This window comes from Struthio camelus, chromosome 10, assembly GCF_040807025.1.
Source record: "Struthio camelus isolate bStrCam1 chromosome 10, bStrCam1.hap1, whole genome shotgun sequence".
Taxonomy (NCBI): Eukaryota; Metazoa; Chordata; class Aves; order Struthioniformes; family Struthionidae; genus Struthio; species Struthio camelus.
The window spans coordinates 21,105,560-21,122,434 of NC_090951.1; the positions used below are offsets into that span (position 1 = coordinate 21,105,560).

The 16,875-nt window shown below is 41.5% G+C and overlaps 1 protein-coding gene across 4 annotated transcripts in view; it reads left to right on the forward strand.

The window, feature by feature from the left end:
* The window catches only part of SMPD3 (sphingomyelin phosphodiesterase 3), a 140,128-nt gene extending 135,423 nt beyond the window's left edge, over window positions 1-4,705 (forward strand). For all 4 annotated transcript variants that reach the window (XM_068956266.1, XM_068956265.1, XM_068956268.1 and 1 more), the window contains one exon: window positions 117-4,705. In XM_068956266.1, coding sequence (XP_068812367.1) covers window positions 117-218 — 102 coding nt within the window. In that variant the 3' untranslated portion in view covers window positions 219-4,705. The remainder of the gene's footprint in view (window positions 1-116) is intronic.
* Window positions 4,706-16,875: the final 12,170 nt, after the last annotated feature.

Genomic DNA, 16,875 nt, shown 5'->3' on the forward strand with positions numbered 1-16,875 from the left:
ACAATGAGATAGTTCAAAGTAAACGAAGGAGAGGCACAAAAGGTGAAGCATGACGTATGATAAAACAGATTGGTTTTTAAATTCCTTCTTGCTTACTTTTTGTCTTCCTTCTGCAGGAAGTGGAAGAGTTCAGCTTTATTACCCAGTTAGCAGGCTTGACAGACCACCTACCAGTAGCAATGCGTCTAATGGTGTCTACGGGAGAAGATGACCCTTAAAACTGACCAGCTTTGAGAGATTAGAAGAGGGAAACATTAACGATATTTAAAAAAAAATATCAGAACATAAGAAAGAACTATTCTGGTGCCACGTTAAGAAAGATGACCAGACCTGACCCAGGCTGCGCTCCAGAATATACCAACACTAGAGGATATAAAAAGGGAAGAAATTGAAGGGGTTGTGGCCAAAAACCACTGTCACAAGTTGCTCAGGCAACAGGGCAGGCCTGTATTACAATGCTTTCACTGTGGACCGAAAGGAACCAAGATGGAAGTCCTAATTCCTTCTGAACCAGTGCCATTCTTATTAAAACATGTTTTTATACTAATATATAGCACAATTTAGTTTGTAATTAGTCTGTGAGTTAGTGCTGCTCAATGGTTTTTTGCCTAATTTCTTTGTATAACTAAGAAGCTAAAGCTTTTTTCTTTTTTAGCCTGTTAACGTTGTAGTAGCGTGCTTGCATCAGCATGCGCTCGCACTGCATGCCACTCAGATAAAATAGTAAGATACCATGGGGAAAATAAGAATGGAAGTGAATTCAAAAATCAGAAACCAGCAAACGTTAAGGCATTCTGGGACTGGCAAACCCTTCTGTCATTACAGACAGATCTTAAAACAAAAAAAGTCTATTCAATTTGCAGACCGATAGTCTCCTCTCTGATTTAAGGATGCTTAAAAATTAGGAATTGGACCTTAAAACACAGTTCTACCATCCTATTCTCACTGTGTTCCCATTACAATTATGAAGTGTTTTGTCTGAATAATGACTCCAGAATTGGGCCTTTAGTTTTCTAAGCACAAGTTAGTCTTTGAGGAAGAAATATAGTTCCCCTGTAATGTCTTTTTATTTCTTTCCCATATGTGAGGCAGTTCTGAATTATGGTATGGGACGATATATAGTGTTACAGCAGAATGAATAGATTCCTGTAGTACCATTGGTAACATCAGAGTCAACATTCTGCCTTGACTAGAAAGAGTAAATGGGAAATAGCTTGTAAAAAATGCATGCTAGATATAGAGTTAAAATAAACATAAGTGACATTTTTGGAAAACGGCGCATGACTGATAAGGCAGGGTAACGTAGGATATTCCAAAGGAATCAGTACACTTAAAGGAAAGAGTGGCATGGCTAGCTTACGGAATAACTAGCGAATAGAACTGTGACGCTCAATGTTAAGTAACTTCTGAGCAGAAGGTAGGTTTATGTCTGTGGGACACAATTCTGCATTTGTTATGCACAGACATTTGTTATGCAATGGGGGAGGGGAGGGGGGTCTTGTCATCTAATTCATATTTTCTTTCCACTGTTGCCCTTTAACGTGGGGCTCTTCTCTGCCATCTTACCCCAATGACCTGACCTACTCAACCTCTGTAACCTTAACAGAAAAAATGAAGAGCCAAGAGTCAGACTCATTACTAGACTTCTTAGCATTTTTAGGAGAGAGCAAAGGTGTTGCTAGAAGAACAACAAGACCCCCCCTTGCTTTTTAATCGAATACTTAGTTTCTTCTGCCTGTTTCCTCTTACATTACAAAATCCCTGTGTTGAAGACAAGAGTTAATCTAAAACCTGTACTTACTCCTTTAAGTAAACTGTTTTAGTTATGCTGGCCACAAACTCCTGAAGATGCTCTTGTTTTGGTTTAGTTTACACCTGCTAGGAATCAGCTTGAGCTAAATTAAACTAAAATGGATTGAAAATACAAATTCCAGTCTGCACAGCCTCTTGTACTGGCTTAATTAACTACAGTAAACAGCAGAAGTTTTACTTAGCTCAGCCTGATTTTTCCAAGTAGAGAAACTCTTAGTAGTCATGAAAGTACACTAACAGTATTGGCTAATTCCAAGTAGGGGGTAGAGGCCACTTTTCACACTCTCCCAGCACGCCCAATCTTGATGTGTTTTACACCTCATTTTCCAGTCCTGGCGTCCCTTCAGCAGAGACTGCCTCTTACAAGTGTACTGTGCCAAACCATGTGGTAGTCTGCAAAGTGCAACCCATGGAGACTCCAAAATGGAACCAGACTCAATTCCCCTTTTTGATAAAATTAGGAATTCAAGTTTACAGCATCAGAGACTTTAGTGTGCTATCCCAGTGCACAGTTTCCCACTTTGTATGTTTCTCTTTATACAGAGAGCGCACCTATGCGCAATGTGTTTTTCTGGTTTCTTATCTCTCCATCCAGTTCAGAAAGACTTGTACCTGAAACAATGCTTTTAATCCTATTTTCTACCTTGCTTGTATTTTATTAACCTTTTTAAAAAAAGAAACAGTAACAGTAGCAATTTGTGTGCTGTCCAGCAGCTATTTCTCAGTAGTAAGATTAAATATAAGGTACAGTATTTTTAATAGCTTTCCTAACGATGTAAATTATAATTTGATATCAACTTCACTGAATATCAGTTGCAGTAGCTGAATTTGACACTGTGTGGGATATAATCATAAAACTCTACTGCCAAACAATCTTACATTATTTACAGTAAAACTAACGCTGTCTAAATTACTTTTAAATTAGTTCTGTGACTTTTGTGCTGACTGAAAACCAGGCACTTTTGTCAACCTTTTGAGATATGCTGAGAAATATTTTTTCAAAATTGAAGTAAACTGTTTTAGATTTTGATGTTCTTAGTTTTTCAGTGATCAAGAAATAGATAGATGTAAAATGGTCGCGTTAAAAAAACGCACATACACTTAACCAGTCTAGGTAGTTCTTACTAATTTACTGTCTTAAGGATCTAACTTTGCAAGAGAGTGATGCTGGGAGGTACAGCATTGTGGCACCACTGTACAAATGCTCCTTGCTTTTTTGCATTGATCCTGTGCCTTCTGATGCCTTGATATGCTTGCAGGAGTTAGAGAGCACATGTACTGGTAAACTGTAAAGAGTAGACTTTCCTTTCTAGAAAAGTAACATCCTGGAGAAAACCAGGTTGTCTACCCTACTCTTACAGTTCCATACACTAGCTCAGAAAAAAAAAAAAAAAAAAAAATCATTCAGACAATAACTGTATTGACAGGCTATCAATCATAACAAGCCTTAGATAGCTACTATGTAATAGAGTATTTGCATTAAAATAGAAAAAGGCAGAACATCCCTAGGAAATTAAACCATGGATAGCTTTTCAGATGTCAATCCCACCTTGCCTAAGGACAGCATAACCTATTTTATTAGTAGGATGTTATTTATAAGAAATTTGAGTTAAACTTACTGTATCATGCTTACCCCACTTTGTACAGGGATTTCACGTATCTTCGAGAAGTGGAGGATAATGCTATTCTTGGTTTAATAACTGCCACTCAATGTGGATACTGTAGATGAAGTGTCACCTGTTTTTATAGATGCTAGATAACATACAAGAAGACATCTTCTGTTTCTCATGTTCAGTTTGCATTTTACAACAGCAGTTCAAGAACAGCTTAAAAATAAAAATAATAAAAAAAAAAGACACTTAAATGAGTACAGCTGAAAGCTAGGAACTTCCAGAAGATTCAAGGATGTCTGGTCCTTACAGCATTGGTACCTTTTTGATCATTTTAAAAAACATCAACCTACAGAAAGGTGTATGTAGCCCTTCAGGCAGATTCCTGATCCAGTTGCTTTGCACCACAGCTAAGCCACTGAGGACCAGGCTAGTAATGCTCAGTGTGTAGCTTTACGCTATGTGAAAAAGTGTTTACTATAACTAAATAATCCAAGTGGTGACCAGCTAGTTTTATCATCATCACAAACTGGATGTTTAAGAGAAGTTGCCTAAAGTAACTGAATATAAACTCTACCAAACACTGGATTCAAGAGACGCACGCAGCCTACTGAGGTGTGGCCAGCTTTAGAGAAACCCTTGAGAAAATTATCTCATGAAACAAGTTTACCTATCTTGTGCAAGTATTATTACAGTGTTTTGTCCCAGAAGCACTCTCAGCTAGTCTGGCTAGACCCTCAGTCCTACCTGTTAGATAAGACAGTAAGATTTAAAGAACTTACAATTCTAATAATTTTTTTTTTTTTTAAATGGCCTGTTGTGGGCCAGGTTAAGCAGATATGACTGTCTTCAGTTTGGTATCTATCTATCTGAGCTACCCTTGGACCACACAGCAGTGCATCAGTGTCAGCACATATCATCAGCTCAGAAATTAAGCATTTTTTCCCTCCTCCTGCATTACAGGATGAGAAAAGAAATGCCTACAAATCAAGCACTTTGAAAAACTCCCTATTTTAATCATCCATTATAATGAGGGTCAAATTGTTACTAAAGGTCTCATTTTTTTCATGCCATCTTGTTTGTTTTAAATATAATCTTGATGCTTTTAAAAATCTTGTATTATTGCTGAAGTTTAGCAATCCTATAATAAGAATAACCTTTTTTTAATTTCGATGATTTTTCGGTATTGTATCCTTCTGGGACCTAATGTTTTTATATGGTAAGCACACACCTTCTGACATTTTGTTATAAATGTATTAAAAAAATAAAAAAACTTAAGTATTTTCATTGGTTTCTTTGCCTCTAAGAAAACCACAATCTTACACCTGACAAAAACAAGCTATTTTGAACAACAGGGAGGGTTTTTTTTTTTTGTCCTTTATTGGTGCTGAAAGGAATAACTGGTTGATGCAAACAAGGTAATAAAATTTCAAGGCTCAAACGTTTCTTTGCAGTCCACTTTTTCTGGGTTTGGGGCATGGGGTCCGATGACATTAACAGAAATTTGAATCATCTCCCATGCAGTGCCTTTGACACTTGCCTGGAACTTTCTAGTGATCGGATCAAGTATGAGCTCATTGTGCTAAGTCTGTCCTAGTGAATTTGTAGAACAAAGGAAAAGGTGAAAGAAACTGATGTTTTTAACTTGCCCTCCACCTTGACTTCAAACATCCCCCCCCCCACACACACCCCACTCAAGTTTTAAAGGTATGCAACCTTCATGCAAGCATTAACAGTATCTGCTGTAGGCTACAAAGCCAAACCCCCACAGCTCCACACCAAATCCATGCTTTAAGTAAGTACCAGAACATCCATCCTACATTGCAACTAGTGTTTAACACACACACACACACACACACAAGAACAAGTTCTTATTATGCAGTTGTAGGTCTTGACATCTTAACACGGTTATTCTAATCTCCAAACTGATAGAGGGTTTTCAATCTATCTACTGTCCAGTCAACACAGTTAAAAATTAAAAAAATACAAAAACCAAAAAACTACATACCTATCTATCTCTTAATAAATCCATTCGTTTCACAGAACAAATGCCAAAGGGCAAAAAAAAAAAAAAACCAAAAACAAACACACCTGGTAGCAGTTCAGTCTCTTTTAAACAGTCCCAAAATCCTTTATAAAAACCTGAAGCGGGGGGGGGGGGGGGGGGGGACACTAGAAGAACATGTTTTCTCCATAAGCAGAAAGGAGATAAATCACTGGAATGCAAGTGATTAAGGGAGCGCACAGTGCAGGTGTTATTAGCTCCGTCTTGTAAGACAGGATATCAGAGATGGGGCTCTGTAGCATCTCCACTGCTGTCCAGTTGATTTTTTTTTTTTCATTCTGCTGAATGGTAGTGTTCTGATGCTACCGTTGGGGTCTACTTTGACAGACAGCTTCATCTTTGCGTTGGTTGATTCCTAATACGCAGCTCTTCTCTAACAGCTCATCTACTTTTCTGCTGTTACTGTTTGTTTGCATTATTACAATATGTCAGCACCTCAGGAGAGGGAGCCCCTCTTTTAAGTAAGTAAGTAAGTAAGTAAGTGCTATGGAACCATATGGTAAACATAAGAAAGACAATCAATCATCTCCTGGACAGTTTGCATCATCTTACAGGCTTTTAACTAAGAACACTTCAAATACAGAAAATTTTAAATCCTTCTTCCTGATCCCTGCACCCTAGGGGTTTTAATGTACTTTATTATAAACTCCTGCCCAAAGCTGCTTGTCAGTCAGTCTTATAACTGGGATGCCATCTGCCACTTTTTGTCTATTTTACAGAGTCTCTTGGCAAAGCACCTCTTAAAATATGAGCTTCCATATCCGAATGCTGCTGCGACCATTATTCTTCTAGCCCGTTTCTTTGACTATATTTTATGCATTATCCCTCCTCTGTTCCAGCAAATTTAAGTTGCTCATCTTTGTTTTTATGGCCTTCCACAACACATGCCCTTACCCTCTCCTGTTGTTTTTGGCTAATCAAAGTTTCCCATCTACCATCTCTTAAATTTGTATGCCCTTCATATTTTCTCCCATACTTACTTCCCCCTGACATTTAGGAAAGGCTCCCCACAGCCACTTGCAAAAATCAGTGAACTGGTGGGCATGCTAGAAAGCCTAGCAAGAAAAACAAATCTTCCATTAAACAAAAGGTTATAAAGAGGACTGGTAACAACTGCTCCTTAGGACCACCAGGTGTGAATGGGAAGAAAAAGGAATTATTTCTAGCTAAGATTAAAAAAAAAATGGGAGGAGGGAAAAAATATCTAAGGATATTTACACAATGGGCCAGAGTACCCAAAAAAACCATGGAATCTCTGCCAACATTTAATCTGGGCCTTGCCTTCCTTCCCTTTCCCTCTGCCCTCCTCCTCCCAAACGACCTTTAAGCGTCTCAGAAATATCTGACGCTAACCGCAGCCCATACGAGCTCCTGAGGTTCTGCTCGGCCCCAAAAAAGCTTCAGTAGCTACGCTGATACCGTTGCCTCTCACAATGACAGACATTTTTCCAGCTTTTGAAACCAACTTACCTGCCTTCACCTATTTATTATGACCTCCCTCTCTTTTTGTCTCACATGTAGACTCTTTGAGGCAGAAGCCCATCTTACTGTCCTGTCTTTCTTTTATACAGTACCCAGCACTGCATAGTCAAGGAAAATGGTTCCTAGGCACCAAGAACCATCAAAACAGTAAACAGCAATCAAAAGAGGAGATATTAACTGCGGTATAAAAGTCTACAGTCTTCCTGTGTGCTTTGAACAATGAGATAATTGAATATAATTGCATAAAATAAAGGGACATTTCCCCCTATGTTCCTGTTAACATACTAGCTTTCAGCATCCTGTCTGTAAATTATTCAACTGTAAATTGCATAATTCCTGGAGAACAGCACCTGCTCACTCTGTTTCTGCGGTAGTGTCCATAAGCTGATACTTAACCTTCCCTCACTTCCCACATGAGCATCTCATATATTTCACCAACACAGAGCTTGCAGAGTTTTTAATCACTGCCAAACCCTCTTGTAAGTAAACCTTTGATGTCTCCAACGCCTATCCTGGCAGAACAATTCCTGACTGCTTTAAGCGTCAAGGAATGCTTGGTAAAACAGGAATGTTTGGTATCCTTTATCTTTATAAATACTACAATAAAAGGCAAAGATTCATAAATCAAGTAGGTTATGTTGTTATACTAAACTTTTTAAATGAGCATCTCCAGCTTTTCCAGATTTTTTTAAACAGCTTTGATGCTCTCAAACCTCACACAAATCAGTAAGGTTAAAAGAAATTCAACTTTGCCTACTTTATTGTTGCACTGGCTGGGCAACACTATGAGAAAGTTGTGTGGCTTTGAACAGACTACAATATTACATAGGATATGATGTCACAGAACAAAAAACTAAAACTGATGGTTCTTTTTAGTGTCCTTATTTAGGAATCAAGACAGACACCTGCTGCAATTTCAAAATGTGCTGACTCTCTGATGCTTTGCAACAATTATTTCTGGTTGTGTTGTTATTAGCTGTCCACAGCACGCACAATCTGAAATAAGTCTCTGCTTATGAAGTTCTGAGTCCTACCGTTCATTTTGCTTTGTTTCTTTTAAATGTGCTTTTAAAGTAATCTATTCTTATCTCCAATTTAAAAGCTCCCCACTCAAACAGGTGAAAGTATATATTTAGGCCAGTATTTCAAGAACAAGAGTTTCAAATTTAAGTTCTACAATCCAATTTTGAGATCCTAAGTAGGCAGGAAGGAAAAAGAACTTGTAATATCTGTCAATCTAAAATGTTCTTTAATCTATACTACATTCCAGGTACTATTTGCTATTTTGGCAGTACGCAGGAAGTTAACATAAAAGGAATCAAAAACAGCTCTAGAATCCATCATCGCATTAACTTCATGGTAAGGGTAAGGGCTCCACATTAACATGAAGTTTTTGAACTGCGCAACTCACTAGTGTCTTGTTCTAGTCATTTCAGAAGAATTCCCAAAGTACATATATACACACAAATAGAGTTAAAAAAACCCACAAAAATAAAAAATAAAACCTTGCTACCTGTTCCCCCCAAGCAAAGGACAGCCTTGGTCAGTTTAGTTAACTACCGAGCAGCCAGCAGCATTTGGTCATGTACATGAGTCCTAATCACCAAGGGCCACCTTCCAGGTTCAGAGAATAATTTAGACCCACTAACCAATGTGCTGCATCAGTTCTACTTTATGGCACAGAAGTCCATTAACTGAAGTAGTCCAACCCATCCACAAAACCCCCCCACACACACCAAGAGAAACGCAGCTAGCTCAAACCCACCTCAGAATAAGCAAGCAACAATTCAAACAGAAAAGCCCAACTTCCACTGCAGATATGTTGAGTCACTTCAAAGTTGTCCTAAAAAAAGCTCTTCTTACATACTCACACACCCCCATCACTCAGATTACATGAGAATTTTTGCAAAGTTTTGCTAAAGCTACTCAAGCCATGGCAGTGTATGTCAATAGCAGCCAGAAGCCTTATAAATCCTACTCCCTTTCGCAAACATGTTTGACTCTTCCAAATCACAGCAACAAGATGCGTCAGTCTGATGAGCTCAATTGCAGACCGTAATGTGCTCCTGAATGCTGCACTGTCATTAGTATATTAAATATTGATATCTCTGACCACTTTCCACCCGTCTGAAATGGAATCTGCCTCACAGATACACAGATGAGCCACTGTATTAGCTAGTAATTGATATAAATCCTTCTGCCTTGACAATACAAAATGGAGGATGATTACTAAGTCACTGCAGTGTTATGCCAAAGAAACAGAGCTGCTTGCAAAAAGGACAGTAACATGTTCCTAAAGAGTGGGGCGGGGAACTTTACGCATTTAACCCTATAAACTGTGATGCGCACTAGGCACGTGATTCACACCTAGCAGAATAACTCACTTCTGTGGTAGACTTTAGGATGCAACTTTAAGAACTGCCCTATGCCAAAACAATACTTCTATAATTTTAAGAGTCTGGAAGATGCAGGAAAAGCAACTGTAGGAGTGTCCAATCAAAAGGAGATAGGCCTTGAAGTTCTCTTTTTCCCCAATTAAATTGGTACTTGCAAAATTGTGCAGGGGTCCCAGCATGTGATTACATCAAGAATTAGTAATTCTGACATTTAAATATTAGCACTGTATTTTCTGTTACTCCTTAGTTACATACCATGTCCCTTTTCCATATTTACTGAGAAAGCTATTTATAGCCACAGCAAACTCAGACTTTAAACAAAACGTGTCTTGTATCTCACAATAAGCACATGTGGCTTGCATCGAGAAGCATGGCTTGAATCATCCTCTATATACCCATCCAGGTAAATTATAATTCATTCAAAAAAGGGACTTCTTAAAATCATTCTAATCCACTGCAATGCTAACTGCTGCCACAGTAAAAGCTACAGCACCTGCACAGGCAACCTCCAAAGAACCCTTACATATTTGAAAGCAGCAATGTGGGAGCTCAAGACCTGAAATCACCCCATGGCAGTAAATTCTTAATGGATCTTGCTGCAGAGAATGGAAAGAGATAGTCATGAGGATTGAAAAATGATGCTTTTCCACATCAAATGTAATTAGATAGCTCTGTTCTCATTAAAGAGGTTCATGAACTCCTAAACTAGCAGGAGACTGTTTAGCTGGAAAACCTGGCCCAACTATAGTTTAGGCAACACACTCCCTTACCTACCTTGTCTACGCAAGTTAGATGTAGTATTTTTCACTCAGTATTTGACTGCAACCGATTCTTAAATACCTATCAAATGCCAATCCAGAATTTTTAATAGCCAGCAAAATGCAGCTAGTTCTTTCTCTAGGATTAACAATTTGTCCTGAAGTCAACAACAAAACTTTCACCAGCTTCAGTGGAGCCACCACCGAATGTTTTACATTGCTCAGTAAGGACCTTCAGGATGTCAAGGAACAAAAGGCAGTTGCAAGGTCTGCAAGACAGCAACTGGGAAAAAAAAAAAAAAAATCCTAGGCCTAGGATGGTGCCAAGTATTATGCTAAATATACTTCTAATGAAAGCTGTACCACACAAGACAAACCAATTCTCAGTACACAGCCTGGTCCAATAACTCAGCCCCAAAATAACAGTGTTATGAAACAGGTGTTTAAACTCTATTTTCTGTTGCTCCTTAGTTACATATAATTTCCCTTTTCCACATTTACTGAGAAAGCTATTTATAGCCACAGCAAATTCAGACTTTTAACAAAATGTGTCCTGTATCTCACAATAAGCACACAAGAAGAACCTTATGCCATTGCTACTTCATTAAATATTAGATCGGTATTCTTGGAACTCTCTGTGGCATACATGAAACATCAGTGCTTACCCTGGTGAGAGACCTCTCTTACCCGCAGCTGACCTTGTGTGTGCTTCTACCTCACTGCAAAAACCTCAGCCTCATCATTCTGCAGCTGTTTGTTCCAATGTTAGAGTAAATTAGAAGCTGTAAATGTGGCATTTATCATACACTGACAGAAACAAATGCTGTGTTTGTTCAGATGCTGGTCAATGGCTCTGTATGCTGTCTAGAAGTTCCTTGACTATGACTGGACTCCCAGGGGCTGACAATTGGAAGGAGGTTTCTGACCACAAGACCAATTAGGTTCAAAAGCAGCTTTCCAGTGACCGCAGTGGAATGCAAAAAACTGTAATTGCTTTTGAAACAGTGTTTGATATATTTATAAGAGAAATTATATGCATGAGGCCCACTACAGGAAGGCATTGGGCAGGGCAACCTAGACGGTCCCACCCAGTCCTAGGTTTGGTTTGGGGACAGGAGAACAGTACAGAATTCCTTTTGCTCCCGGGTAATGATGATTTACAAGTGCAGGCCTAATTATTTGCTTGGGACCTTCAGTTTATTCTATTTAAACAAAAATAAAATTAACACTCATTATTCAGGTGTTAAACACAGACAGAACCGGCTCGTACTAGCAGCAAATCTTCAGTATGAGTAACTCCCTGCCACGGCTGTGGGTAAGAAGACTGCACTTAAAGCTCCCACCCAGTACGACGGGAGCGGGTGGGGGAGAAGGGAAAGAGAGGAATGGAAGGATGAGGAACATTGGATCTGCAGATACACTATAAATATACGAGAGCATCTAAAATCGAAAAACAACAAAACAAGCCCTAAAAATTAAGAAATATTAAATGGTCCTTAGTTATTTTGGAAACATTCCATGGTCTGTACAATGCTGAGTAGTTTTGTTTCTGAGGAGCACGATTACACCAAGCTTACCTTTAATTTTACAGATGCTTTTTTATTAAATCTTATTTTAAAATAGAATTATTTGATTAGCTGTTACCCAGCCAACTCAGAGAATGCAAACACAGACTGCCTTGAAAAGAGAGCCATAGCCCTCAGCTTTTAAAGAGAGGTAAAGAAGGGAGCAGTGTATCTAGTTTCCAGCTAGAGGCAGAGACACAAGCAGAACAGTCTCCCCTTAAGCAAAGGGTTAGGGGCAGCAGCATCCAGGACAGTAGCAGGAAGCTGGCAGTGGATATAAGGCATTGCATAGATCAGAATAGCTGATCTCTTGTGAGAAATACCTGTATTTATTCAGGCAGACTACGTGGTTTGGCTGACTAGCATGATAACAAACATAAAAATGGCAGCATGCTTAAAGGGGACACGTTATCTCACTGAGGGATGCTTCGAAGAAAAAGACTTAAAAGGGCCATGCCATATCCTTTTCACAGAACTCCTGTTGATTAAAAAAAAAAAAAAAAAAAAAAAAAAAAGGGCTTCCACTGCAGAACAAGGAACATGCTGCAGTCTGCCTTTGTACATTGGCGTATCGATATCCGGTAACTAGAGGAGTTTAACTCTCCACAACACAACCCTGACACTAACCCATTCTAGGATCTACTGCTTCAATGATGCAAACGGCTGGCGCCCTTCTGAAGGCTTTGGAAATGCAGTGTACACCACCACCCTGCTGCTTCATTCATAGCATCTATAAATCTCAAATAAAAATGCCTGCCCTGATAGTGTAGGCATTGCATATGCATACAATAGGAGATGGACCTTGAAGAGCTTCCTGTCTGTGACAGGCACAGAAGTAAAGCACAGAGAAATTAAGTGTTTTGTCAATATACGTTGAATGCCCTGATATATTGGGCACAAAGCTATTTTGTACTGAAAAAATAAACACATAGTCTTTCCTCGATTTCTCTCCACCTTTGTTCCCTTTTGGGGGACTCTTTTGATGTACGTTGCTATATAGGTGCCAAGCAAATGGAAAGGAGGATGAAAACCTGTCATTTGACATGGAAGCTGACTTTACAATTTACTTATCCTGCTGTGCAAATGAGAGGAGACTGCTAGCTTTTGTTGGATGCTAGTCATGCCTTAGCCAAAAAGACAAGGGCAAAAAAGGAAAATCCAAAAAATTATGTAATGCGGGAAGGTAAGGAGAGATGCACCTTCCCTAACAGTTTCATACAGAACAAAAACATGTAGTAAGCATTGATCTGTAAAGAGAAATGACAGAGACTAAGAACTGTCATACTATAGTTAGAATCATCCCTGATCTATCACAGAAACAAGCAGAAGTCACGCTAGGTTTTCTACAGACCTTTCTATCTGCTGTGTGCTGTGGAGATCATTTATTTATTTGAACCAATTTTAACACAACGGAGAAACTTCTAACAGAAAACAAATCCATATTGAGATGAACCTAAAAACTCTGAACCCCAGGACACTTGCAGTTAGTCCCAAAACCATGACCTTTAGATGTCCTTTTGAGAAAGCAGCTGAGAAGAGCTTTCGTAACACAACGTATTAACACAGCTTTCAACACAAGACCATAAGGAATTAAAAAGCTGCCTCCAAGATCTTCATCCTTCAGCACACTGTGTCTGGAGGCTTAGCTTTTTCTAATGACACTGGAAGCTGCACGAGATCTACTTTGTTGTAATCTTATCACACTTCTCCAATGCCCTGTCAGTACCTTCAGATAAAGGTTTGTGGGGTTTTTTTCCAGCATGGCACAGCTCCAGCAGCATAAACTTTAGCAGAGACATTTTTGTGGCCAGAAATACCTTTTGCTCAAGAGAAGTGCGAGTTCCTGCCTAATTCTGGGAGGCTTCCTAGTTTGCTTTGCTGTTAGCCTCTGAAATCACTGCTTAGCTCTGGGAACAGACTGCCTCATCCACAGGGCACAAGGGAGCGGGGAAGTGGAAGAGTCCGCCATTGATTTAAGCAAGCCCAGGGCTTAAAGAGGAGTGACACCAACAGGGTCCCCAAAGGGACCATCACACAAACTCTCTGGACAAAATGAAAATGCTAGATTTAGAGACCAAGGCCACTTAAATCGCTCAGATGAGAATGCGCTACCTGAGACGCAGAGTCAAAAGTGACAGCTCTGTAAGCAGGCACCTGAGGCTGATCCCAGTCACAGCTCCCTCGCTTAACACAGTGGCTACAACGATAAAGTTGCCAAAGTTTTCTTTTTTTTTTTTAAACGATGATTTTTTTTTCTATTTTAAAAGGGATCAGGGATAACTTGACTTTAACATAAAGCATCCTCCTCTGAGTTTTCAGCCTTGCCTGTATAGATTACAACAGAAGCAGGACTACAATTAAACTGAGCTCCACAACTATCACTTTTCTTTTACTCCCCTCATCATCCTTCCCCTTCCTTCCCCTAGGACAAAGAAAGCTCCGATATAAAATGCTATCCATAACACAGAAAGGTATCTCAAAGGGGGGAAGAGACCCACCAAAAAATCCCCCCCACACCGTTTATCAGAGAATATAGCTTGAAGATAGCACTTTAGCCTGTTTGCAAAGGCATATCCAGAAAAAAAGCCAATTCTATAGGGATTTGGACCCAAACACAACTAAGTTTCAGTGACGTTAAAACAAACAAAAAAGTCTTGTGTATTACACCTCTATGGAGAGGCTGAACACGTTCAAAACATTTTTTCCTCTTCATAAGCTTTCCACTAAAAGGCCATAGGACAGAGGCTTCATTCGCAAGCAGCCGAGACTGTGAGAGGTATATTAAGAACTCTTAAACAACATCAGTTAAGGGAGCAAAGGGTCTCTACACGCTACGATCATTTTAGAAGAGCAGAGGTATGAACGCTCAATGCTAAAGCCACTCTCTCGCCCTTAACTTACTCACTACTTGGTACCGCGTTTCAGCGTGCCAGGACACACACCTGGCAAAGCAACAAGTGAAATTATATGGTATGAGTAATTTTTTTCGTACCAGTTTATTGCCCGTGTGTGCGGCGCTTCTTTTTTCACCGTCTGGAAGTCCCAGAGCGACACCCAACACGTGGTTCTCCTCCTTCTCAAGTCCAGCTCAAGCAAAACGGGCCGCTGAACCAGCTACGTTCTGCTCCTCGGCGCAAAGGCGGCCTGGAGGCAGGTGCGGATACCACTCCTTTCAGACAGGAGCCGAGCGGGCGCGCAGGCCCCGCCGCCGACCGGCGCGGGGGCCGCGGCCCGGGCCAGCTGCGGGCGCGGCTCCGGGCGGCCGCGGGGCCCCCCCAGCCTGGCTTACTGCTGCCTTCGGGCAGCTTGGAGGCCAGCCGCCGCCTTGCCGGCTGCTCCGCCGGGCCTGCCTGCCCGCCCGGCGGCGGCGGCGGGGCGCGGCGCGAGAGGAAACCGTCTCTCGCCCCCTCGAGGCCGCCAAAATGGCGGGCGGCGGCCGCTGAGGAGCGGGCTCGGCCAATCAGGAGCGGGGCCGGCGCGGCGGCGCGCGCGGGGCCGCCGCTCCCTGAGGGGAAAGGCGGCTTCGCGGGCCGGCGCGGCGGCCGGGCCCGGGGAGCCCTCGGCCGGGCGGTGTCCTCACCGCTTCTCTCATCTCCCCGAGAGTCCGTGTGCGGCTAATGACCCCGGGGGCGCTGGGCGCGGAGCCCCTCAGCCCCGGGGGAGCGGCTCCAGCAGTTCCTAGAAACGCTGCCGTTGAGAAGAAATATGACATTTTCAAGTGCCGTAATGCAGGCTGTTTGTCTCTCTCCCTCCCACTCCGCTCATCCCAGCAGCCCGATTTATTTGCCGATTCACGGGTTGTGAGTAATTGGCTTCTTAGATACTCTTTGACAGGAAGCAAGCAGTCAACTTGACTGAAGAACAGACATGGCAGGAGCCCAGCGAACTGCAGGGCCCGTTGTTTTTCTCCCCTCGGCACACAAGTGGCAACTCGTCACATCAGGGAGGGATGCGCGAAGCAGGAAAGCGCGGGGGCTGCTGAAAACAAGAGGAGCAAGAGACAACGTCCGCGACATGCAAGGCTGCTGCCGCGGCGCGGCAGCGAAAGCCTGACGGAGCGCAGCCGGCTGCTCGGCCGGTCTCCCTCGGGCCGTGCGAGAGCTAAGGCGCCCCAGGACTGCGGCCGCCCGGCCGCGGGAGCGGCAGCTGGGGGGCTTTCCCTCTGCCGACGGGAAGATTATCAGCTCTCGTTCGTTAGTTAGCGCCCCTGTCCACAAAGGAGGTGTTTCTAGGGCTCTCGGACCCTAGACAGGATCCTGCTGAAGAAAAAGTGGGTCATCTCCATGACAGCCTTTAAAAACAAAAGCAGCACCCTATGGCCTTTTATTTAAATTTATTTTTATATATATATATATATATATATATATAAATAAAATATTTAAAAAACTTGGGTTTAATTGCTGAAGGATCCAAAGATTTGCTGCCTCTGAGCCTTTATCTGCTGTATCTCGGTCAACCCTCATAAGGCTGCATTTGAGATCACACTGCACTAAGAAAACAAATGATTAAAGCAGAGCAAGGGAGAGTCAGGGGATTAGTTTATCCCGCAGGGCCTTGAGCAAGTCATTTTTAGCTCTGAGGCCCTAATCTTACAATGAGGGCTCAGGGCAGACGAAACACTGGAACACCCACACACAGCACTCTTGTTTTTCCTCATCTGAAAAATTGGGATAGTAATACATACCTCTCTCTGAGACCATCTTAACCATTAATCCCTTGTTAAATGCTTGAACATGTAAAGTTTGAAAATGACTGATTAAACACCAAATCAAATTAACAGACTGCAATGACACTGAAGTCAATTAGGTAGGCTGATGACACAAGCACCCACTGCATTCAGCTCAATCTTCACTAGAAAAAAATCCAACAGTAAGAAGCAAGGCTGTAAAAGCTTGTTCTCCTCACAACAACCAGATGTAACTGCAAAGAGAATACAAGAGATGAGTGACTAAATAAATTAGTCTTGAACTGAATTCTCTATCTCGTTAAATGCAGGAAGCCTACACAGTGCAGTTTCAAAGGGGCTAATGAAGGAGAAAGCCAAGCTCTTGGATCTCAAAGCAGCCTTGAATCATCCAGCCTTCATGCAGAAGTAAGGTACCGGGGAGAAAATCGTGCAGCTGCCATGACTTAAACATCCTTTGAATTCAGTGCAAGGCTTGTCCTTCATTAGGACTATGCAGTGGG